Source organism: Delphinapterus leucas, chromosome 4 (genome assembly GCF_059928025.1).
Source record: "Delphinapterus leucas isolate spDelLeu-1000000601 "Yukka" chromosome 4, BTC_Dleu_Yukka2, whole genome shotgun sequence".
In the NCBI taxonomy this organism is placed as follows: Eukaryota; Metazoa; Chordata; class Mammalia; order Artiodactyla; family Monodontidae; genus Delphinapterus; species Delphinapterus leucas.
The window spans coordinates 132,913,177-132,938,807 of record NC_143132.1 but is presented as its reverse complement, the minus strand read 5'-3'; the positions used below and the strand labels follow the sequence as shown (position 1 = coordinate 132,938,807).

The window sequence follows — 25,631 nt, the reverse complement described above, 5'->3', positions numbered from 1 at the left end:
TTAACTGTTTAGGTGATAAGTATTATCAATATATTAGAGTTCTATCTTGTATATTGAAATTTTCGATAAAACTTTCAAAATAAAATCCAATGAAAGCTTGCATATTTCCACTTCCCTGTATATTTTCATAATTTCAAACTTACCGACTTAACATATTTAAATATTCTCAAGTCTGATGATCTTTTTCTTCTTTTCAAAACCCTTCCTAAAGGTACAACTAAAAACTGTCCAAACAAACCAAAAAACAAAAAATACCTTCAACCTTCAAGCAGCCTTTAAAACCCAAATGCTTTCGTTTGTTTTGTTTTTTGTTTTAAATATTTATTTAGTTATTTAGTTATTCATTTGGCTGCGCTAGGTCTTAGTTGCTGCGTGCAGGATCTTCATTGCAGCGTGTGGGTTCTTTTTTTTTTAAGTTGTGGCATGCGGGATCTAGTTCCCTGACCAGGGATGGAACCCAGGCCCCCTGCACTGGGAGCACAGAGTATTAACCGCTGGACCACCAAGGAAGTCCCTAAGACACAAGTCTTCGTAATGACATATGCGGCCTTTCAGAATCTAGCCCACACCCACCCTCCCCCCAAAATTTTGTAACATTAAGCTTTCTCCACAAACTCCATACTCCATTCTCACCTGGCCATTCCAAAACAAGCAATGCTTGCTTACTCATTCCTCTGTGATTTGCTCTTCCTAGAATGTCCTTCTTCCTTCCTTGCATGGTAAACTTTTTTTTTTTTTTTTCCCTGCGTTGGTTCTTCGTTGCTGCACGTGGGCTTTAGTTGCAGTGCATGGGGGCTACTCTTCATTGCGGTATGCGGGCTTCTCACTGCAGTGGCTTCTCTTGTTGTGGAGCACGGGCTCTAGGCTCGCGGGCTTCAGTAGTTGGGGCACGCAGGCTCAGTAGTTGTGGCTCCTGGGCTCTAGAGCACAGGCTCAGTAGTTGTGGTGCACGGGCTTAGTGGCTCCGCTGCATGTGGGATCTTCCCGGACCAGGGCTTGAATCCGTGTCCCCTGCATTGGCAGGCAGATTCTTAAACCACTGTGCCACCAGGGAATTCACTAAACTACTTACTCTTTAAGAATTGACTCAAATATGACCTCGGAGAGGAAGCCTTCCTTAATTCCTAGCCCTCAGTTTGTTCAAAAAGCACTTTGCACATTCTCCTATTATAGCACTTATCACATTATATTGTCACCATTCACTGGGTCTCACTCAAGGCCGGAAACTTATTTATCTCTGTATCCTTAAACCAGTGTTGGCACATAAGCCAGCACCTAATAAATGTACAATGAATGAATCATAAAAAGCACACTAGAGTTGGGAGTGACCTTGGAAATAAACTTGTCCCATGGCCTCATTTTAACCAAGATGGCCTTTCATAAGATTACATAGCTAGTTACTAGCAATGAGAAATAGTAGCTTAGTCTATTGATTCCCAATCTAGTATTCTTTCTACTTAACCAGCAGCATCCCTACTTCCGCTACTAAGTCCATGGCATCCACTGAGACAATTTTAGCTTCTTTTCACTTATCAAAAAGAATGATCACTGAAATTGGACCGTAACAGAAATCAACATATTAACCACAAGATGTAAAACCTTTTGGGGGAAGGAGACAGAAGAACAGGTACTGGCAGTAACGAATAGTGAGTGGGTCAGGAAGAGTGAAACGAAGGGGAGAATGGATGACCAATAATAGTTTTGTGAGGGTCAGGAAATCTTTACTGCATAGAAATTGGAGCTACAAGAGTCCTGCCTGGATTCTCTACACACCAAGCTCAATTTTTAAAGTCAATCTTAAATGTTTTAAATGAACATATATGCTATAAAGCACTGTACTACCTCCTCTGTAAAGAAAGCCCAACAAAAAAAACCTCAGCCTGCATGTCAGTCTACAAATTTACAGCATGAGAAATCTTAGCTAAAGACTGTATATATATGTATATATACATATATATGTATATATATATGTATATATTAAATGGGTGTTATATATATAATATTAAGTATAAAATAATTAAAATAGGTACAGTTGGTTTTCATAAGTGATATCACTTTAGAAAGCATTAATAGTAGCAGCATTAAACTGATGCTGATCAACCCCAATATATACATACACCTTATTCTTCCTGTGGTGTGAGAGTAACTATGCTGACTCCGAGTCATATCCATTCAGCTTAGATTCAATCAATCTGTAACAGCATTATCAAGGCACATATAAAGACTGGGAGAATATACTTCTACTGATGTCAAAAGTCTGACATAGGGCCTGAACAATAATCCTTCCATAATCCAATCCATTGATCTAAATATCCCCATTTTCCAACTTTTCCAAATGGAGAATTGTTTAGGCTATCTTCATTTAAGAAAATATTCCTCTTTCCTCAATCACTTCAGCGAGTAACTTCTGAGGCCCTGCTATATGCCAAGCACTGTGCATTTAACAAAGGATACTTGGACCTTTTTTACATCACTGAATTACAGCGCCAAAATTACACCTCAAAATTAAAGATGTAAAGTATGTCTTGAAACAATAGTAAGAAATCTCCTAGATACATAAACACATGGAAATAATAATCTGGATTCAGCTAAGAACAAAAATGACAATACCATAAAAAGATCTTATGTATCACTTAGCAAATGGGCACAGATGAATCAACTGTTTTAGACAATTTAAACTGTCCTTTTTAAAGCTTGTTTTTAGTTTTACAAAACCTGTGCCCAATATACTTTTTTGCAGACATATGTTGAAGTCTAAGCCTCTTAAAAATCTTTTCATTAGGCGAAATTCGTGAGTATGAATGCTACTCATTGGGTTTGACATATATACACTAATATGCATAAAATATATAATAAAAAACTGCTGTATAAAAAATAAAAAATTCAAAAAAAAAAGAATAAGCTCAAATCAAAGAGAAATGAATTTGAAATTAGAGAACCCTCTTAAGAAGACAGCACTGTTTTCCTCTTGGCAGAGCTTCCTAACCCAGGTCCGTTCTTTTTAAATTTTTGACTAAGCAGCACTTTAGAATATGTTCCTTTAAACTTTAACACAATTTATTTTAGTAGTAAACCAAAAAGCAAATACATGCCTCAAAAAAATCAACAGGTCCAAACAACAAACTAAAGTTTCAAGGAAATTATTAGTTCTCTAATTAAATATTCAAGCAGCTATGTTCTAAACCACTATTAGCCCCTGATCATCTGGATTCCACAAACCTGTAAACTTTTCTTTAAAATATCTAGCACAAATAATTTCGCAGTATGACAGGAAAATGTGCATTTTAATTTAAAATAAGGGAATATTATAATATATATGCTCTGGTCACTAAAAATGGTGACACAGAGAGGTATTTTGAACACGTGACCCGGTAATTATTTTAAAGTTCATTGCATCACTTTAAATAACTAAGCACTACTATACTGAGAGACCAGTGATAGCTAAACATGTATACCAGGGGAGTGGGCGGTGAAAAAAAAAGACAAAATCCATGTTTCCAGTTTGGGAAAAGGATTACAACCAGTCTGCAGAAAAATGAAAAATGGAAATCGACTGTTAAATATCGCAATTTTAAAAGTATGAACGTTACTCAAGCCAAGCTGTTTACTGCACATCTGAATGGTTAAATTTCAGAGTTTAACTTTTATATCTTTGGTCAACCTACAACTATGAAAAATACTTCCTGATACTCTTGGATGTATCAACAGTTTATACAAAGTAAGTAAGCTTCACCAGTCAAGTACTATTATAACTAAAAAACCAAACACTGACCGTACATTATTAAATGGATGATATATAAACCACAACACATTCATAAACTCAAGTCATGCCTCATTTCACGTTCTAGTAAGAATTAAAAGAGAATGCCAGACACCATTTATCTTAATAATTATGCAGGGGAGATTTTGTAGAGTGTTTTGTGGTTACAGAGCACTTCTGTAATATTCTGTTATTTTCATATTTTAGCAAAGCCATGATGGTCTCTCGTTAAATTATTACCAATACGATAAAACAGGCTAGTCAATTAGGCACAATTAAATCGATTCTCAGCTGAACAACAAACGTTAATTGAATAAATCAATATTAAGCTAGTTCCAAATTTCCCAAACTGGTGTTCCACTGTACCAGAATGCATTAACAGGTTTGCTTTAATACCCTCCTGGAGAGTCATCCCCAAATTTACATTAGTGTCTTAAAACTGAAAACTACCAATGTCAAGAAACTTGCTTAACACAGCATTACTTAAATTTATTGGCACATGTTTTTTCGTTTAAGTACACCTATAAACCTCACATAAGGAGTATTCAAAGACAGCACTACTGTTATCCATGGATTAGTATTAGAATCACCTAGATGGCCTGCTTCAGACTGACTCAATAACTGCAGATACTGCCCAGGAATGTGTATTTTTAAAAAGCTTCCCAACAAATTCTGATCCACAACTGGGATTAAAGATACTTTAACCTTTTTTGCCTTGATGAACTGGGACCTTTTTTTTTTTGCGGTACGCGGGCCTCTCACTGTTGTGGCCTCTCCCGTTGCGGAGCACAGGCTCCGGACGCGCAGGCTCAATGGCCATGGCTCACGGCCTAGCCGCTCCGCGGCATGTGGGATCTTCCTGGACCAGGGCACAAACCCGTGTCCCCTGCATCGGCAGGCAGACTCTCAACCACTGCGCCACCAGGGAAGCCCAAACTGGGACATTTTTCTAATCAGTTAAGTAAGAAATGTGATTAAAAGATTTCAAGAAATTTTTAAAATAAACATATTATCAAAGATTATACTATAAAGTTCATTTTAATAAAACAAAGAAATTTTGATTTCCTACTAACAAGGGCTACATCTTGCTTTATTTAAATAATGTAATAAATGCATTTTGGCAATATATCTATTTTTAAATGACCTCTCTTGTTTATAAACTCATGAATGTTAAAAACATAGGCGAAAATTGAATATATTATGCAAGGACAAAGCTGTAAATGTGACTTGGTTATCTGTAATTCTTGTATCTTTTACAAAAAAAAATTTTTAGTGTTCTGTTACTAAATGATAAACTAAGGGTGGCTTTAGACTGGTATTTGCAAACACTTCAAATAACACACAGCAAGTGTAGTTAGTCTTTATTCTCTAAAAATAAAAGGCCATACTGTGTATCACTATGTATTCTCCTGCTAACATTGCTTTTTGGATAATTACCTACACCTTGTTGATATGGAGAATATTAAGAGAACAAAGACAATTTACACAGAAGGATAATAATAATCATGAACCAGATATTTGGAATCATTAGTATTTTTATGTTCCTCATTACCTAGTATTTCAATAGCAACCTAATTTTCTTAATGTTTCTTGTCCCCAACCAATGATCCATTGAATGGATATATGAAGAATTGAGAAAACTAAAACAATACGACTAAGAATTAATAAAATACGTGACTGAGTATTAAAACAACTTAAAACCCTCACGGCAGAAAGGATTTGGCAGAATTATTAACTGGTATGGCACGTGATTTGGTCCAGTAGTCATTTGACATCTCAAATTGCCTCACTTTAGAGGAAGAAAAATAGTTAAATTATCTTCTGTTTTTTAAATAACGGAAACCTTTTACTACATGAACACTATGGAACACCTTCTTGAACCCAATTCACTAACACTGATTTGGGGGAGTTGTTTTTCAACTCTATAGTGGTGAGCTCCAGTGATCTGTTCATAACCCTATCCAGCTCAATGTTTTAAAATCAAAACCTCAGATGCAAACACTGAAGGCATCTTTCAATGCTCCCACTGGTTTCAGGAACATCTAAGTTCTTTAGTTGTTATAGCACTGTCCAGTAGAACTTTTTTATGCAATGATGGAAATCTTTTACATCTATAGTAAGGTAGCTATTACCCACATGTGGCTACTGAGCACTTAAGAAGTAGCTCAGTGTAACTAAAGAACTTTTTAAAATTGTCACAACAGCTAAGTGGCTGCTATATAGGACAGTGTAGGTTTAGAATATAATCTGATTCTGCTTCCAGACAAAATGGAATAATTACATTTTGTTTCATTTTTGTTTCAGTTGGGAGACTTACTCTCCCAACTGAAACAAAAACTGGACAAAACAATGGTTTTCAGATATACTGGGCAACAGACACCACACAACAGTGATCCGTGCATGGAGGAACAAATGAGCTAAGCCCTACAATTGCCCCAGCTTGCTGTCTGGAGACAATCTTCAGGCCACAGCACAAGGAGGGAGAACCAAGACAAAGCCCAGTAGTCTCCCGGAGTTGAGAAGACAGAGTCGCGAAGACAAGGCAGCTGGACTTCTCAGGGCAGAGTACTAGAGATGACAGAGCTGCACAGAGAAAGAACACCGTATTTATAGATGGTCTCTTTCAAATCTTCAGCTGAGTACTGAATGATCAGCACATGTTTATAAGGAAATTACCCCAGGATGGAGAAAGAATCCCCAGAAAGGAACAAAAAAAAACAATCCCTATAACTCAAAGGCAGCAGAACAATTCCTATTCCCACCACCTAGTGTGCGAAACCTCATAATTCACGAGGCATCGGATAGAGTAGTCAAAAGGTTCTTGCCTCAAGTAATGCAGAAAAATTAGCCCCTAAAGGCTGCTCTGGTTCCACCTAAAAAAAACCTTAAAAACAAGCCTTGAAAGGATCAAGGATCAAACTATCTGCAAGTAACTTAACCAAATTCCAAGAACAAAGCTCAAGAATATTTATAGTACAAAAATACCCACCCACAAGGTTAAAATTTTACCAACAAGGTACCATTCACAATATCTAGCATCCAATCAAAATTAACTCGGTATGCAAAAAAGTAGGAAAATATGACCCACGCAGAGAAGAAAAACCAAAGAGCAACAAAACTTCTACAGGATTACAGCAGAACAGTAAAAATTAACTATGTGACTATTATATTATACATTCTCACTATATTCCATATGTTCAGAATTATTTTATGCACCTAAAAACAGAACTTCAAAATACATGAAGCAAAAAGTGACAGAAATTCCAAAGAGAAACTGATAAATCTATAATTACAGTTAGAGATTTCAACATCTCTCAAAACATGACAATAGAAAATCAGTAATGACACAGAAGATCTAAACAACACCATCAACCAACTTATGAAAATGTTTTAACTGACCATAAACACTGTGAACCAATAACTATTCTGACTGCAAACAAGATAAAGCAACGCTGATTCTTATACAGGTAAGGTTTCATAAAATAATTCAAGATCCCAACGACATTAGAATTCTACAGTTAAAAATAGATAGGGCTATTTTGCAGAGTAAAATTTAGCTCCCTACCCCAGAGGTATTCAGGAAAAGGCTTAGGTGAACTTTCAAGAATATTACAGAAAGAGTTATCTGATGTGAAAAAATGACTGTATGATTTATGGTGCTTTCTGTCTAAAGCTTTATAAATTCTCATCATGAAGAATAACCTAGTAATACCTTCCTTGTAAAACATATGTAAAAATTGAGCTGGCAAGCTCAATGACGCTATAAAAGGATCCCTGGAACAGCTCACAGCTTCTGGTGGATAGAATATGCCAGTCATATCGTATGTCACATCCTGAATAAATTCACTCACAAGCTGGACAACCAACTGATTAACTGTAGAGGGGATTCAGAAATCCAACACAAAGATACCTGAATTGGAATGCTCCCTTCTAACCCTAGAATCCCATATTATATATGGCCAGAGTCCCAAATTTCAGAACAGCAGACAGAGATTTAAACTTCAAGGGAATGGCATTTAGCACGATTGAGAGGAGGTCAAAAGCTATACCCCGGACCACGCACCTGCACATGCAGGATCTTAGTTCCCCAACCAGGGATCGAACCCACACACCCTGCAATGGAAGTGCAGGAGTCTTAACCACTGGACCACCAGGGAAGTCCCTAGGTATGCCTTTAATTGTTGCAAAAAGAATTTTAAAACTACTTGACTTTGCCAGAAAGCCTAAGTTATTTCCAAATTTGACGCCAGACAACATTTTAAGTGCACATTTTTTGTGGATTGTAACAATAAAAATAGACAAATGCTAATTGATAAGACAAACTAAATTCAAAACACAAAATATATGCTGGCTATAAAACTAGATTAAATACAGGTTGAGATAGGCAGATATTCCAAATCTGCAAAGATTCAACATTTCTGAACAGAAAGGCAATGAACTAGAATAATTCTGTTAAAATATTCAGGAGTCAGAAAAAGGAAAAGATGAGGAAAATGGTCAGACATACACTAATTAAGGTGAAAAAAATTATCTGAATTAATTTCCTAACATGGGAACAACAAAAAGAAATCTTTAAAAGAGGAAAGCCAATAACAGAAACTAAACAGTTAAGAAAAAAAGTCAAAGGTGATGGACAAAGAGAAAAATATAAATTAAAGATTCTGAAATACCACCTTTTAAATTAAAAGATAAAATTTAATCAGACCTCACAAAAACAGATTAAATCATACATTAAAATGTAGCCAGGTGGACTCTGAGGGAAGGTGTCAACTGAGAAGCTAATACAATAAGGCATTAACCAATTAGTGATAGTATGCTATCAATGCAATGAAAACAAGGAGTGCAAACACAGGAGGAGGACTAAATGTTCAAATTAATTTGAAAGAATGAAAACCACAACCCCAAGACTCAAAAAATATGTTGTTTGTTTTACTATATCAAACAGTATATCCTATGATTTTAAAATCAAGGTTTCCAGGAAGGGGCACAAAATTAAAGTTTTTAGATTTTAGCCTTTCCTAAACATATTTTCTAATAACATTTCCTCACTAATCCCAACTCCCAGGCACCATCAAATTACTAAACACTGTCTCATCCTTCTCTTCATTCTCCTCAGGCCCACACTAGATCCGGTCTATTTCCTCTCTTAACTGAATCCTCTCCCAAGCACCTGATAAGCCAGGTTTTATCAGATCTTCCATACAATTCAGTACTTTCTGTCAAGTATATACCCTGTGAAAGCACTGTACTAGACATGTATATAAATTTAAGGATAGAAAATATTTAATCTATTCACAGTGAAATACGCCTAACCAAAGACAAATTGTAATACAGTATACCAAAAAATTAAGCTGTTATGATAACCATAAAGAGGACAAAATTTTCCCTTTGCGTTATCTTATGTTGTTTCCTTTTCACTACCACCACTATTCCGGCCTCTATAATATGGATACATCTGATATCCTTCCTAACTGGGTTTCACCACACTCCAATAATCAATCCTATATTCTATCCCAAAACTAACCTTTTTAAATACAAAATCTATATATAACATCACTCTCCTACTTAAAATATTTCTCAAACACAACAGGGATTTGCAAATTCCCCTACCCGTATCAGGACGGGGGGGAGGGGAGCGGGGGGGGCATAAAATGTACATTACAAGGCCCTGCCCACAGAGATTCCAATTCAATCAGCCTGATATGATAATTGGGAATCTGAATTTTAACGATCCCTTTAGGTTTGATTTAGGTGGGCTATAGCGCACACTTTGAAAAAGAACAGGTCTATGAGGTAAATGTCAAATTCCTTAGCCTGGCATCAAGGTTCCCTGTAAAAAGGCCCCGAGTTACCACTATAGGGCAAGAATGGACTCTCTTCATTAGAGATAAACTTGGTTTTCTGCAGCCTAAACAAGCCAATGTTCTCTCCCTCAAGTCTTGCTGAAAATGTTCACTTTTTACCATTCCTCCTGGCCTAGCTCAAGCACCTAGCTTTTCACCAAATTGTGAAAAGGAGATTTTTCTTAGGAAAAGAAACCAACAGTTAAATTAATATATCTGACATAAAAAAGTAGCTGCCAGAACACAGTACTAAATATTGTTCTTCCTTAACCAACCTACTAGATAAATGTTCCCTAAAGAATTCTTCCCAGATCAGAGAGAACAGGTAAACTTAAGTCCCAAGAAAAAACTGGTAAACCAAACTGCTTTAACCCCAGTGAGGGTTGCCCAAACTTTGACCCAAACAGTTATTCAAAAATGAGTTACTGGGGGGGAAAATCTCACTTACTGTTAATTTCTGAAATTTTTACACATGTGACAAACTTACGAGTAAGTTAATATTACATCAATGTTGTTAATAACATAAGTGCCTCTAACACACAATAATTGCTGGTTTACTTATGTCTTCCCCATAACACTGAGCAACATATGGGTAGGGGCCATGTGTCTTAATTCATCTTTTTATTCCAGCACTGAGAACAACACAATGATTAATAAAGATTTTGTGAGCAAAAAAAAAATTTTTTTCAAGATAAAAAAATGATAGTGATTCTCCAAAGATGATATACAAACAGCCAAGAAGCATATGCAGGACAGAGGGGGAAGATGGCAGAAGAGTAAGACACGGAGATCACCTTCTTCCCCACAGATACATCAGAAATACATCTACACGTGGAACAACTCCTACAGAACACCTACTGAACGCTGGCAGAAGACCTCAGACCTCCCAAAACGCAAGAAACTCCCCACGTACCTGGGTAGGGCAAAAGAAAAAAGAATAAACAGAGACAAAAGAATAGGGACGGGACCTGCACCAGTAACAGGGAGCCATGAAGGAGGAAAGGTTTCCACACACTAGAAGCCCCTTCGCGGGCGGAGACTGCGGGTGGCGGAGGGGGAGAGCTTCAGAGCCGCGGAGGAGAGCGCAGCAACCGGGGTGCGGAGGACAATGCGGAGAGATTCCCACACAAAGGATCGGTGCTGACCAGCACTCACCAGCCCGAAAAGCTTGTCTGCTCTGGGAGCTGAGGCTCGGGCTGTGGGTCGGAGCAAAGGGAGAGGACTGGCGGCCTGAACACAGCCTGAAGGGGTTAGTGCACCACCCCAGCCGGAAGGGAGTCCCAAGAAAAAGTCTGGACCTGCCGAAGAGGTAAGAGACTTTTTCTTTCCTCTTTGTTTCCTGGTGCGAGAGGTGAGAGGAGAGGGGATTAAGAGCGCTGCTTAAAGGAGCTCCAGAGACGGGCACGAGGCGCGGCTAAGAGCGCGGACCCCAGAGACGGGCATGAGATGCTAAGGCTGCTGCTGCCGCCACCAAGAAGCCTGTGTGCGAGCACAGGTCACTCTCCACACTTCCCGTCCGGGGAGCCTGTGCAGCCCACCACTGCCAGGGTCCCGGGATCCAGGGACAACTTGCCCGGGAGAACGCACGACGCGCCTCGGGCTGGTGCAACGTCACGCCGGCGGCCGCAGACCCAGCCCACACTCCGTACCCTTCCCTCCCCCCGGCCAGAGTGAGCCAGAGCCCTCGAATCAGCTGCTCCTTTAACCCCGTCCTGTCTGAACGAAGAACAGACGCCCTCCCATGACCTACATGCAGAGGCGGGGCCAAATCCAAAGCTGAACCCCGGGAGCTGTGCGAACAAAGAAGAGAAAGGGAAATCTCTCCCAGCAGCCTCAGGAGCAGCAGATTAAATCTACACAATCAACTTGATGTACTCTGCATCTGTGGAATACCTGAATAGACAACGAATCATCCCAAATTGAGGAGGTGGACTTTGAGAGTAAGATTTATTATTTTTTCCCCTTTTCCTCTTTTTGTGAGTGGGTATGTGTATGCTTCTGTATGAGATTTTATCTGTATAGCTTTGCTTTCAACATTTGTCCTAGGGTTCTATCTGTCCGTTTTGTTTGTTTTATTTTTAAAAAAATTTTTCTTAACAATTATTTTTTTACTTTAATAACTTTATTTTACCTTACTTAATTTTATTTTATTTTATCCTCTTCCTTTCTTTCTTTCTACTTTTTCTCCCTTTTATTCTGAGCCCTGTGGATGAAAGGCACTTGGTGCTGCAGCCAGGAGTCAGGGCTGTGCCTCTGAGGTGGGAGAGCCAACTTCAGGACACTGGTCCACAAGAGACCTCCCAGCTCCGTGTAATATCAAACGGCAAAAATCTCCCAGAGATCTCCATCTCAACACCCAGCTTCACTCAACGACCAGCAAGCTGCAGTGCTGGACACCCTATGCCAAACAACTAGCAAGACAGGAACACAACCCCACCCATTAGCAGAGAGGCTGCCTAAAATCATAATAAGTCCACAGACACCCCAAAACACACCACCAGACGTGGACCTACCCACCAGAAAGACAAGATCCAGCCTCATCCACCAGAACACAGGCACTAGTCCCCTCCACCAGGAAGCCTACATAACCCACTGAACCAACTTTAGCCACTGGGGACAGACACCAAACAGAACAGGAACTACGAACCTACAGCCTGCAAAAAGGAGACCCCAAACACAGTAAGATAAGCAAAATGAGAAGACAGAAATACACACAGCAGATGAAGGAGCAAGATAAAAACCCACCAGACCTAACAAATGAAGAGGAAATAGGTAGTACCTGAAAAAGAATTCAGAATGATAGTAAAGATGATCCAAAATCTTGGAAATAGAATAAAGAAAATGCAAGAAACATTTAACAAGGACCTAGAAGAACTAAAGATGAAACAAGCAATGATGAACAACACAATAAATGAAATTAAAAATTCTGTAGAAGGGATCAATAGCAGAATAACTGAGACAAAAGAACGGATAAGTGACCTGGAAGATAAAATAGTGGAAGTAACTACTGCAGAGCAGAATAAAGAAACAAGAATGAAAAGAACTGAGGACAGTCTCAGAGACCTCTGGGACATTAAACGCACCAACATTCAAATTATAGGGGTTCCAGAAGAAAAAGAAAAAAGAAAGGGACTGAGAAAATATTTGCAGAGATTATAGTTGAAAACTTCCCTAATATGGGAAAGGAAATAGTTAATCAAGTCCAGGAATCACAGAGAGTCCCATACAGGATAAATCCAAGGAGAAACATGCCAAGACACATACTCATCAAACTGTCAAAAATTAAATACAAAGAAAACATATTAAAAGCAGCAAGGGAAAAACAACAAATAACACACAAGGGAATCCCCATAAGGTTAACAGCTGATCTTTCAGCAGAAACTCTGCAAGCCAGAAGGGACTGGCAGGACATATTTAAAGTGATGAAGGAGAAAAACCTACAACCAAGATTACTCTACCCAGCAAGGATCTCATTCAGATTTGATGGAGAAATTAAAACCTTCAGAGACAAGCAAAAGCTGAGAGAGTTCAGCACCACCAAACCAGCTTTACAACAAATGCTAAAGGACCTTCTCTAGGCAAGAAACACAAGAGAAGAAAAATACATATAATAACAAACCCAAAACAATTAAAAAAATGCAAATAAAAACATACATATCGATAATTACCTTAAATGTAAATGGGTTAAATGCTCCCAACAAAAGACACAGACTGGCTGAATGGATACAAAAACAAGACACACACACACACACACACACATATGCTGTCTACAAGGGACCCACTTGAGACCTAGAGACACATACAGACTGAAAGTAAGGGGATGGAAAAGATATTCCATGCAAATGGAAACCAAAAGAAAGCTGGAGTAGCAATTTTCGTATCAGACAAAATAGACTTTAAAATAAAGACTATTACAAGAGACAAAGAAGGACACTACATAATGATCAAGGGGTCAATCCAAGAAGAAGATATAAGAATTGTAAATATTTATGCACGCAACATAGGAGCACCTCAATACATAAGGCAAATACTAGCAGCCACAAAAGGGGAAATCGATAGTAACACTTTCATAGTAGGGGACTTTAACACCCCACTTTCACCAATGAACAGATCATCCAAAATGAAAATATATAAGGAAACACACGCTTTAAATGATACATTAAACAAGATGGACTTGATATTTATAGGACATTCCATCCAAAAACAACAGAATACACAGTTTTCTCAAGTGCTCATGGAACATTCTCCAGGATACATCATATCTTTGGTCACAAATCAAGCCTTGGTAAATTTAAGAAAATTGAAATTGTATCAAGTATCTTTTCCGATCACAATGCTATGAGACTAGATATCAATTACAGGAAAAGATCTGTAAAAAATACAAACACATGGAGGCTAAACAATACACTACTTAATAACGAAGTGATCACTGAAGAAATCAAAGAGAAAATCAAAAAATACCTAGAAACAAATGACAATGGAGACACAATGACCCAAAACCTATGGGATGCAGCAAAAGCAGTTCTAAGAGGGAAGTTTATAACAATACAATCCTACCTTAAGAAACAGGAAACATCTCGAATAAACAACCTAACATTGCACCTAAAGCAATTAGAGAGAGAAGAACAAAAAAAACCCCCAAAGTTAGCATAAGGAAAGAAATCATAAAGATCAGATCAGAAATAAATGAAAAAGAAATGAAGGAAACGATAGCAAAGGTCAATAAAATTAGAAGCTGGTTCTTTGAGAAGATATACAAAATTGATAAACCATTAGCCAGACTCACCAAGAAATAAAGGGAGAAGACTCAAATCAATAGAATTAGAAATGAAAAAAGAGAAGTAACAACTGACACTGCAGAAATACAAAAGATCATGAGAGATTACTACAAGCAACTCCATGCCAATAAAATGGACAACCTGGAAGAAATGGACAAATTCTTAGAAATGCACAACCTGCCAAGACTGAATCAGGAAGAAATAGAAAATATGAACAGGCAAATCACAAGCACTGAAATGGAAACTGTGATTAAAAATCTTCCAACAAACAAAAAGCCCAGGACCAGATGGCTTCACAGGGAAATTCTATCAAACATTCAGAGAAGAGCTGACACCTATCCTTCTCAAATTCTTCCAAAATATAGCAGAGGGAGGAACACTCTGAAACTCATTCAACGAGGCCACCATCACCCTGATACCAAAATCAGACAAGGATGTCACAAAGAAAGAAAACTACACACCAATAGCACTGATGAACATAGATGCAAAAATCCTCAACAAAATACTAGCAAACAGAATCCAACGGCACATTAAAAGGATCATACACCATGATCAAGTGAGGTTTATTCCAGGAATGCAAGGATTCTTCAATATACGCAAATCAATCAATGTGATACACCACATTAACAAACTGAAGGAGAAAAACCACATGGTCATCTCAATAGATGCAGAGAAAGATTTCAACAAAATTCAACACCCATTTATGATAAAAACCCTACAGAAAGTAGGCATAGAAGGAACTTTCCTCAACATAATGAAGGCCATATATGACAAACCCACAGCCAACATCGTCCTCAATGGTGAAAAACTGAAAGCATTTCCACTAAGATCAGAAACAAGACAAGGTTGCCCACTCTCACCACTCTTATTCAACATAGTTTTGGAAGTTTTAGCCACAGCAATCAGAGAAGAAAAGGAAATAAAAGGAATCCAAATCAGAAAAGAAGAAGTAAAGCTGTCACTGTTTGCAGGTGACATGATACTCTACATAGAGAATCCTAAAGATGCTACCAGAAAACTACTAGAGCTAATCAATGAATTTGGTAAAGTAGCAGGATACAAAACTAATGCACAGAAATCTCTGGCATTCCTAAACTTTAATGATGAAAATCTGAAAGTGAAATCAAGAAAACACTCCCATTTACCACTGCAACAAAAAGAATAAAATATCTAGGAATAAACCTACCTAAGGAGACAAAAAACCTGTATGCAGAAAATTATAAGACACTGATGAAAGAAATTAAGGATGATACAAATAGATGGAGAGATATACCATGTTCTTGGATTGGAAGAATCAACATTGTGAAAATGACTCTACTACCCAAAGCAATCTACAGATTCAATGCAATCCCTATCAAACTACCCCTGGTATTTTTCACAGAACTAGAACAAAAAATTTCACAATTTGTATGGAAACACAGAAGACCCCGAATAGCCAAAGCAATCTTGAGAACGAATAACGGAGCTGGAGGAATCAGGCTCCCTGACTTCAGACTATACTACAAAGCTACAGTAATCAAGACAGTATGGTACTGGTACAAAAACAGAAAGATAGATCAATGGAACAGGATAGAAAGCCCAGAGATAAACCCATGCACATATGGTCACCTTATCTTTGATAAAGGAGGCAGGAATGTACAGTGGAGAAAGGACAGCCTGTTCAATAAGTGGTGCTGGGAAAACTGGACAGATACATGTAAAAGTATGAGATTAGATCACTCCCTAACACCATACACAAAAATAAGCTCAAAATGGATTAAAGACCTAAATGTAAGGCCAGAAACTATCAAACTCTTAGAGGAAAACATAGGCACAACACTCTATGACTCTATCATAGCAAGATCCTTTTTGACCCACCTCCTAGAGAAATGGAAATAAAAACAAAAATAAACAAATGGGACCTAATGAAACTTCAAAGCTTTTGCACAGCAAAGGAAACCATAAACAAGACCAAAAGACAACCCTCAGAATGGGAGAAAATATTTGCAAATGAAGCAGTTGACAAAGGATTAATCTCCAAAATTTACAAGCAGCTCATGCAGCTCAATAACAGAAAAACAAACAACCCAATCCAAAAATGGGCAGAAGACCTAAATAGACATTTCTCCAAAGAAGATATACAGACTGCCAACAAACACATGAAAGAATGCTCAACATCATTAATCATTAGAGAAATGCAAATCAAAACTACAATGAGGTATCACCTCACACCAGTCAGAATGGCCATCATCAAAAAATCTAGAAACAATAAATGCTGGAGAGGGTGTGGAGAAAAGGGAACCCTCTTGCACTGTTGGTGGGAATGTGAATTGGTACAGTCACTACGGAGAACAGTATGGAGGTTCCTTAAAAAACTACAAATAGAACTACTATATGACCCAGCAATCCCACTACTGGGCACATACCCTGAGAAAACCATAATTCAAAATGTTATAACACACCATTGTAAAGCAATTATACTCCAATAAATATGTAAAAAAAAAGCATATGAAAAAAAAAAGCAGATGCAAAGATCACCAACATCACTAATCATTAGAGAAATTAAAATCAAAACCACAATGAGATATCATGTCACACCCATTAGGATGGCTACTATCCAAAAAACAAACACACACACACACACCCCAATAACAAAAACCGAAAGAGGAAACACAAGTGTTGGCAAAGATATGGAAAAACTAACTGGAAACCTTGTTCTGCTGGTAGGATTGTAAAACGGTGCAACCACTATGGAAAACAGTATGGAGTTCCTCAAACAATAAAAATAGAAATACCACACAATCCTGCAATCCTACTTCTGGGTATATATTCAAAAGAACTGAAAGCAGGGTCTCAAAGAGTGTTTACACACCCATGTTCTTAACACTATTCACAACAGCCAAGAGGTGGAAGCAACTCAAATGTCCAACGTTGGATGAATGAATAAACTAAGCATAGTGTATACATACAATAGAATATTATTCAGCCTTAAATAGGAAAGAAATCCTGTCTCATGCTACAACACGGATGAACCTTTAAAACATTATGCTGAAATAAGCTAGTCAACAAAGACAAGTATTGCATGATTCTACTTATATGAGGAATCTACAATAGTCAAATTCAGAGAGACAGAAAACAGAATGGTGGTTACAAGGGGTTGGGGGGAAGGAAGAAAATGGTGGTTGCTTGTTGGGTACAGAGTTTCAGATTTACAAGATCAAAAAGTTCTGGAGGGGCTTCCCTGGTGGCGCAGTAGTTGAGAGTCCGCCTGCCGATGCAGGGGACACGGGTTCGTGCCCCGGTCCAGGAGGATCCCACATGCCGCAGAGCGGCTGGGCCCGTGAGCCACGGCCACTGAGCCTGCGTGTCCGGAGCCTGCGCTCCGCAACGGGAGAAGGCACAACAGTGAGAGGCCCGTGTACCACAAAAGAAAAGAAAAAAAAAAAAAAAGTTCTGGAAACCTGTTTCACAATAATGTAAATATACTCAACACTACTGAACTGTACACTTAAAAATGGTTAAGATGGTAAATTTTACATTATATGCTTACTACAATAAAAAATTTAATTATAGTGATTTTAAGTACAAGAAAAATAAAATCTTAAGTATCAAATGAACTCACACTTGAGAAGAATATAAATGTAAAACATTAGTATAACGCTTAACGTACGATTAAACAAATGGCCTTTTAATTTAGCCTCTAAAAGGTATGTGGTTTAAAATAAATCACGCTAAATGTTCAAATTTCATTTTAGAAGATTCTTGCTATTTATAAATTGTTTGCTCAGTCAAAAACAAAGTATTTCTGCTAAAAGAATCAGAACTCCAGAACTGGAAGAGATTCTTGAGATAATCTACTGCACTAATTCCAAAGTGGGCCCACAAACAATGCCAAAATGAGAAAAATAAGGAAAATGAAAGTAGTCTTTCATAAAGCTAAATCTATTTAATTTTAAGGCATATACTTTATTCTGAGAGCACATCCTTCCTACTTTGAACCTTGCTCTTTTTATCGGCAGCTTCGTCCATTCAACAATGCTTTTTCAGCCAGGAACTGTCAAGTGCAGGGCTACAACAGTGAACAAGACCAGCAAGACTCTCACCCTCAGGGAACCACGTACCTTGTAGTGGAATGTGAGAGTAGCAGTAGTAAGAAAAGATGACAGGATTTGCTTTTTTAAGTCCTTAACATTCAAAACAAAAACTTGGTCAGCTTAGGTCAGTGGGAAACACTATTCTCCAGCTCTTTCCTATTTTATAAATAAGAAACTGGATATCCAAAAGTTCCACAACTCTTCAGTAAAAGCCAAAACCACTTTGTTTCTAGAATTTAAAACATCAGGGAGGGGCTTCCCTGGTGGCGCAGTGGTTGAGAGTCCGCCTGCCGATGCAGGGGACACGGGTTAGTGCCCCGGTCCGGGAAGATCCCACATGCCGCGGAGCGGCTGGGCCCGTGAGCCATGGCCACCGAGCCTGCGTGTCCGGAGCCTGTGCTCCGCAACGGGACAGACCACAACAGTGAGAGGCCCGCGTACCACAAAAAAAAAAGAAAAAAAAAAAAAAAAAAAAACCAGGGAAATATTCATGTCCCTGAGATTTGACCATGATTAATTTACAGGACTCCAAATATCTCAGAGAATACTATTTTTCCACTTAACATGTCCTTCCAGTTCTAACAGTATTTGATTTTACATATCAAACTTGTTATGTCATTTGAGGATATAAAAGCTTAATAAAAAACTTAAAATCTCTAGGGCAGAATTTATTGAGTTTCATGCCATCAAAAGAAAATTCATTCTACATACTTCGTGATAAATGATAAAGCAAGTCCAACGTTAAGAACAAGGGGAAAGAACTGACACAGAAATAGTACCCACAGTAATACTGTCTTGGTCACTGTTTCTGTGGCCTAGAAAGTACAATAACTCTCTGGAGCATTGCTATCCCATTCACCAGAAACTTCAGAAAGTTTAAACATACAAAGCAACTGAAAAACAAGCAGTGATAATCAGCTAATTAACATTTCAAAGAACAATGATAACAAAACCTGTAGTTCCAGTGAATAATCTAGCTTTGACAATATTTGACCGGACAGTTCAGTCTCTTCTCTCACTTCCCCCTACCTTTCTCCATCTCTGCGCAAGGGTGGCACAAAGTCCACAGACTTGTTCTCATGGGTTCAAAAGGTTTTTCCCACTTAAAAATAAACTCACATATAACACAAATTTGGAAAAACAAACTTAAAGAAGATATTATCCCCTTTTGTGGATACAAGAAATTTAGGCAAAAAGTTAAAGTAACTTGCCTAGACAGAAAGTAGAAAAGTTAAGATTTGTACCTAACTGCAAAGTTCATAGACCCTTTTTCCCTCCCTCACCTCCTCTCACTTTCTTTCTCTGAGTCTGTCATAAACACCTACATGCTATTCACTGAACAGGAGAGAATGAGGCAGAAGGAACACAGAAATGTACAAAAAAATAGTATTGTCCCTAAGATAGAATAATTTGAAAGAGTTAAAAGCACCTGTGACAGAACAAAGAATTCACTGAGGGAGGGAGGGAGTTGATGAGTTAGACCATACGCAGAAAGAATATATTTTAGGCAGAAGGAACTTCAAAGAGCAAAGGTGGGGAAAAGAGAAGGAAGACATAAGGCATGTATGTTCAAAAAGACAAAAATATCAAACTGACTGAAGCTGAGAAATTATTAGAAATTAAGAGGGCAGTTAAATACAAAGCTGAAAGGGGAGGTTTGGGTCAGACACTGGAGGACCTGTTGAAACAAACTCCCTATTTACAGCGCCAAGATAGAATTAAAACAACTTTTACATATCTATTATCCTAATGAAATAAGACTGCACATGCCCTATTAACTGGAAGGAGTTTATGCTTTCCAGCTAGGAAAAAGAGTCCAGGACAGTATCTGACACAAAGATGAAAACTATTGGATCTGAATTCAAATAACTGGGTTTTTTTCCCCCATCTCTTCATAACCACAGACTTATGTCCAAAGAGATGAGGGGAAAAAAACTGAACCTACATCCATATTGCTGAAATTTTATGCCAGCTACTCAATTATAAGGGAGAAGTAGAACCCATAAATCTTTTGCATAGGATGGTGGGGAAGAGAAGCTTGAACAAGAAGGAATAATTAAAAGCCCCAATGTCACAAAAATTCCTTTGAGTTGTCAAGACTGATTTAAAAAAAAAAAAAAAAAGCTACAGTTGGACTTTTAATGTAGCTTTATCTTTAATACCAGTTTTTAAAATGCAGGTTAGATTCTTGGAAAATGTTCAATTAGACCACAACTGTCCTGAAGCTACTGATAACTTAAAATTCCAAGCATCTGCAAAACTACCATTTCCCTCTTTGAGAGCTAAGTCCCATCCACCATGTAAAAAGGAGACCTACCAGATCTTCAAGTGTTACCTGGATAATGACATCACTCTCTACTGCAGTTCTAGCAGGCCAGGATGGGCTGGTCTATGCCCTCTACATCACCACAGTAGCAATTCCCCCACCAAAAGAAAGGTTTGTGTTGAAAGAAGTTATAGTAGCCCCATCTCCTCATTCCACAAACTATCAAAAGTATGAAGACATAAATTTAAAAAAAGCACTCCATTAAAAAAAAAAAAGTGAGAGTGGGGTGGCGGAGTTCGCTGAAACTAAGCAAATTCTTATACTATATTTGTAAAATGTAAGCGGAAAACTTTGAATCTAGCCCAAAGCTCTCATTTTACATGTTAAGAAACTGAGGCCCAGGGCAATTAAGTGATTTACCAGGGCAACTGCTTCTCTATAAAGGTGTTAAGTGTCAGTTACCAGTCAGTGTAGCACTTAATCGCTTGTACGAGTTACTTAAATGTTTATGAGATTAAGAGCACGATGTGCAAAAAAAACACTCTTCACCTCTTCTGTACCCCTCAGGGCTTTGCCCCAGAGCTATACGGAAAATGCTGAATGAATCTCAAATGAATACCATTTCTCCCTTCAGCCACTACAATCGCAAAATTTCTCTTAAGATAAAGCTGAAATGCCTGAATTTCTCAAATTCTGACTAAACAAGTAAGTGGATCAACAAAACCTCCAAAGTTTTGGCGAAGTAAGAATATGAAGTGGAGTATTACTGTTTTGGTTTTGCCAGTTACCCTTTCCTTTATGTTAACGTTTTCAGTCTAAGTTTTTTCAAAAATAAATTATTATTATATGCATACAATTAATCACTGAGATAATAATCACAAATTATCATCACTTTTGAGTCACGGATTTATTAGACAATTTAGCATATCTTCATCTCTCAAAAATAACTTGAAAATATCCTGCCCAGCACAAAGTAATACCTCTTGAACAAAAACACCCAAAATAACCCTCTACCAGGCCACAATATAGTAAAACCACCAAAAAACGTAATCCTGTAAAAAATCCCACCAGCTAAAATGCACTGAACCATCAGTCAGCCCTGGCTCACTGTTTATCGTCAAACTGTCAAAGCATTAGAAGAACCCGGGGGAAAAAGTTCTGCAGCGACTTCACCGGCTATACCACCACCCACACACAACACGTTTGGGGAAATGCAAACACGCCACATGTAGGTGTTTTAACCAGGTTTAACCACGTTTAAACAAGGTAGGTATTAAGTCAGCTTTGGTATCAAAAGCTTTAAAAAAAAAAAAAAGAGAGAAGGACAACAACACAGATGCATATTTCACCTCTTTAAAAAAAAAAAACACAACAGAAATGACCCAAGGCGAATTTAACAGTTTTGAACATTGAGGCCGCTGTACAGAGCGGTTTGGAAGGGTTCTGTCTTTCTGAAATGCCGGAAAAAAGTCCTCTGCCGAGTTTCAAAACTAAAGACCGCAAACTACCGCACAAATAATAAAAGTTTAATACAAACTACCCCGCCGTCAAACCGTTTCTGCTACCATCGCCCTGAGTTTTTTTTAAAACAAGCACTGAAAGGGGAACAATAAAAAGCGTCTCACCGCAAACGCAGCACGAGAGGGACTGTCGGAAGTAAGGCAAGAGCCTGTTAATCTCTGTAAACGCCTTGGGGTCTCCGGGGTCGTAGTTGAGCACTAGGCGGCTCGCGGAAATGTAGAGAGCAGTAGCATTCACGGGGTTCATTGCAGACACTTCGACACTGTTGGCTCTCGGTTGAAGAGAAATTCCGGATCCAACTTTGTAAGCAGCCAGGGAACAATGGCGAATTTGCAACAATTCGGAGGAAATCGGGGGAGAACCACTGGCCAAAGTTGTAACCAAAATCCGTACAAGTTTGTAGAGCCGTAGCAGTCCTCCCACACATGGGGCCTTGGCGCCCCTCCTCCGTCCCTGAGATTTGCAGACCAAGGGGAAAAAAAAAAAAAAGAGAGAGAAACCAGCGTTCGAGTTTGTCCCGAGCGGCCGCGGGGCGCAGAACGCGGCGGCTTCGGCGCTCAGTCTAGCCCCGCGGCTCGGCGGGCGGCCTGCGCTCGAGCTGCATCTCGGGACGCGAAGGCACCTCCTGTGGTCGAGCTGGGCGGTCACGGGAGCAGGCCCCGGCCCGGTCCAGGGGCGGGCACGCTTCTCACGGGCTGCAGGGCCCTTACTCCATCACAGCGCCCGGCGCGGAGGCAGCGGCGACGGCAAGGACTGCGGTGAGGTCGTCGGATTCGTCGATCTAGTGCACCGAGCCGCGGCGGCGGCGAACGTGGCTGCTGCGGCTGGCGGAGGCCGCCGCCGCTCTCTCCATATCGGACACGCCTGGCTCTCCGCCCCGGCGATTACAGCCCGGCAGTTCCCTGAGGTGGCGAAGCGGACAGGAGAGGCCCCCGCCCGAGAGGGGAGGGCCGGGGAGGAAGTGTGCGGGCCGGCGGCGGCGGCGGCGGGAGAGGGCGGGGAGCAGGCCCGGCCGGGCCGCAGCGGCGGCCCTAGCTCCTCAGTCGCTTACTCGGAGGTCACCAGGCGCAAGCGCCGCCCCCTCACTGCCCGGCCATCTTCTCCGCGCGGCACACACGGACGCCTCCTCCGCCAAGCACGACGGTCGCCGCCGCCCACGGCGCCCACCCGGCCGCGGCAGAGGCTGAGGCGAGCGCTCACACCGCCAGGCCCCGCCGCCGCCCAGCGCACACAGCAAGGCCCCGCCGCAGGCCCCTCCCCCCGTGCCTCGCCGCCCTCACCCCGACTCCACGCGCCACTCTAGCTTGGTAGGGCCCGGGCTGCTGCGGCCTTAATGTATCCCGCGGGCTGTGCGGCGCCTCAGACCCTGCCGGCGACGACGACCGTTACCCCAACGGGCAAAGCCACTGTCATCCCCGAGACTCCCCCGCCGCCGTCGTCGCTAGCGCTCGCACGCATGCGCAGACCACACTCTCACCCCTCCCCCCCGCCCTTTGCTTTCCCTTCGCTTCCCTTTTCCCCTGCTTCTCCTCTAAGAGCCCCCTCCACGCCCTCCCAGAGCTACCGGCTCGCTCTGCGCATGCGCATTCCACTACCCAGCTCCACCGCCTTTCACCCTTACGCGTGCGCTTTGACCGCCCACCCAGAAAACCGGATAAACACATCAGCCCGCTCACGCCAGCCCCTCCCCACTGCCAACCCACCCTGAGCTCATTGCGCATGCGTGGCTCTCCACTTACGGCTCTCTGTACAGAGCATGCTCCCGGCGAGCCGCCTGCTCTTTCCGCCCCTCCCCCATGCGCTCTCAAATTCCCTCTTAGGCGTGTAGGTTGTGGTGAAACATTCGTTAGTTGACCCATCTTTCCCCAGTGTGAGCTGTAGGCTTCTCGCACTACACTGCTTCTTCGGTGTCCGCCAACGCGGAGGCCCTGCTGGGTCGCGCCATGTGGCTCTCTGCGCTGGCGCAACGCGGCCTTTCCTCGCCCTGGCTGACCGCGAAGTAAGGAGGAAGCCCGCACCGCCCGAAGCCCCGCCCTCGCGGCCTTTCTCCTGGAACCGCGCTTCCCGGCCGCGGAAAGGGCGCTGTCGGCCCGACACTCGCCCAGCCCAGAAGGGAGGCGACGAGCGACGTGGCTGTACGCCCAGCTGGCATTCGAGCTTCAGGGTCTTGGTTGGGGCCGCGGCCCGCGTCGACGGCAGCCTGAGGTCTCTGAGGCCCGGGCAGGCCGTCTGAAGCGGCGGTGCCCGGACCCACCTGCCTCTTCCGCCTGTCCGAGCGGGCTCTTCCTGCGGCCTCTGGTCCTTGGAGTCCGACTGACGCGGGCAGCCCGGCCTTCCAGGGGCACCGGCCGGGACCGCACAGAGCTCTCCACGAGAACAGAGTGCAATTTAAAAACAAAACGAACCTCTATTTTAGCTCCTTTAACAGACCTAGCCCCTCTGTGTGAACAGATCTCTTAAAGAACCCATGGTCCTGCTTTAGAACCCAAATCCTTGAAAGTATTATCTTTTTTTTAAACAAGTTTTGGCCTTGTGTTTTTGCAGGAGACCAAGGACACTGAGATATAAATAAACAAAGCCTAAATTAACGTCTGATTCCCCTCCCCTCCAAAAGGACAAAACCTTCTTTAAAAATAGAAACAGCGTAGGAATCATTATCTCTGGATACACCAGAACTCTTCAGCATAATTTTTTGCCCATAGTAAATGCTCTACACATGTTTGCAAAGTAAGATTTATGACGTATGTAAATCTTTAGCGGCACAAATACCTATTAGTTTTAGAAGCTTGCCACTTAGAGTAGAAATGAAGAGTTAAGGGAACCCATGTAACCTCTGATACATAATTTTTATTGCCATTTGAGAATAGGTTTATTTTCTTTACAAGTCCTAGCATATTATCAGTATGTAAGTATTAAGCAAAAATAATTATTTTCCTAGTTTTGTAAAACGAACAAAGCTGTGCAAAATATATTTGGTCGTCATTTATCTAGAAAATGACAGTCTATAAAATTCACTCTTTTTTAAAAGCCTCATCATTTTTTTTTAATAAGAGATCTTAGTTCTAAGTTCACTTTCAGATAAAACTGTTATAATATACAGTTCTATTTCTATTCCAGACTCTTAAGTTCTACAACACACAGGTTGTTCTTCCCCAGAGGACCAACACAGAGATTAAAATAATCAGCACTGTTTCCATTCAGACAGTATAAATTAGCAGTCACCCTAGGCAAGTGATTACTTGCAGGCCCTTAACCTTGCTGATTTTCTCATAAACTAATTTTTTTAAATCTCTTGAGATGTGCACATCAAATTAAGATTAATTCTATTGATGGTTCGTGTGTGAAAGAGAGACAGAGAGAGAGGAGACAGTTCTTTTATAGCTTCTGAAA

The 25,631-nt window shown here is 40.5% G+C and overlaps 1 protein-coding gene across 1 annotated transcript in view; it reads right to left on the bottom strand.

Moving 5' to 3' along the window:
• MSL2 (MSL complex subunit 2) overlaps positions 1-23,419 on the bottom strand; it is a 36,516-nt gene extending 13,097 nt beyond the window's left edge. The window contains exon 1 of the mRNA XM_022582557.3: positions 22,346-23,419. Within this exon, the coding sequence (XP_022438265.1) occupies positions 22,346-22,487 (142 nt within the window). The 5' untranslated portion in view covers positions 22,488-23,419. The remainder of the gene's footprint in view (positions 1-22,345) is intronic.
• Positions 23,420-25,631: the final 2,212 nt, after the last annotated feature.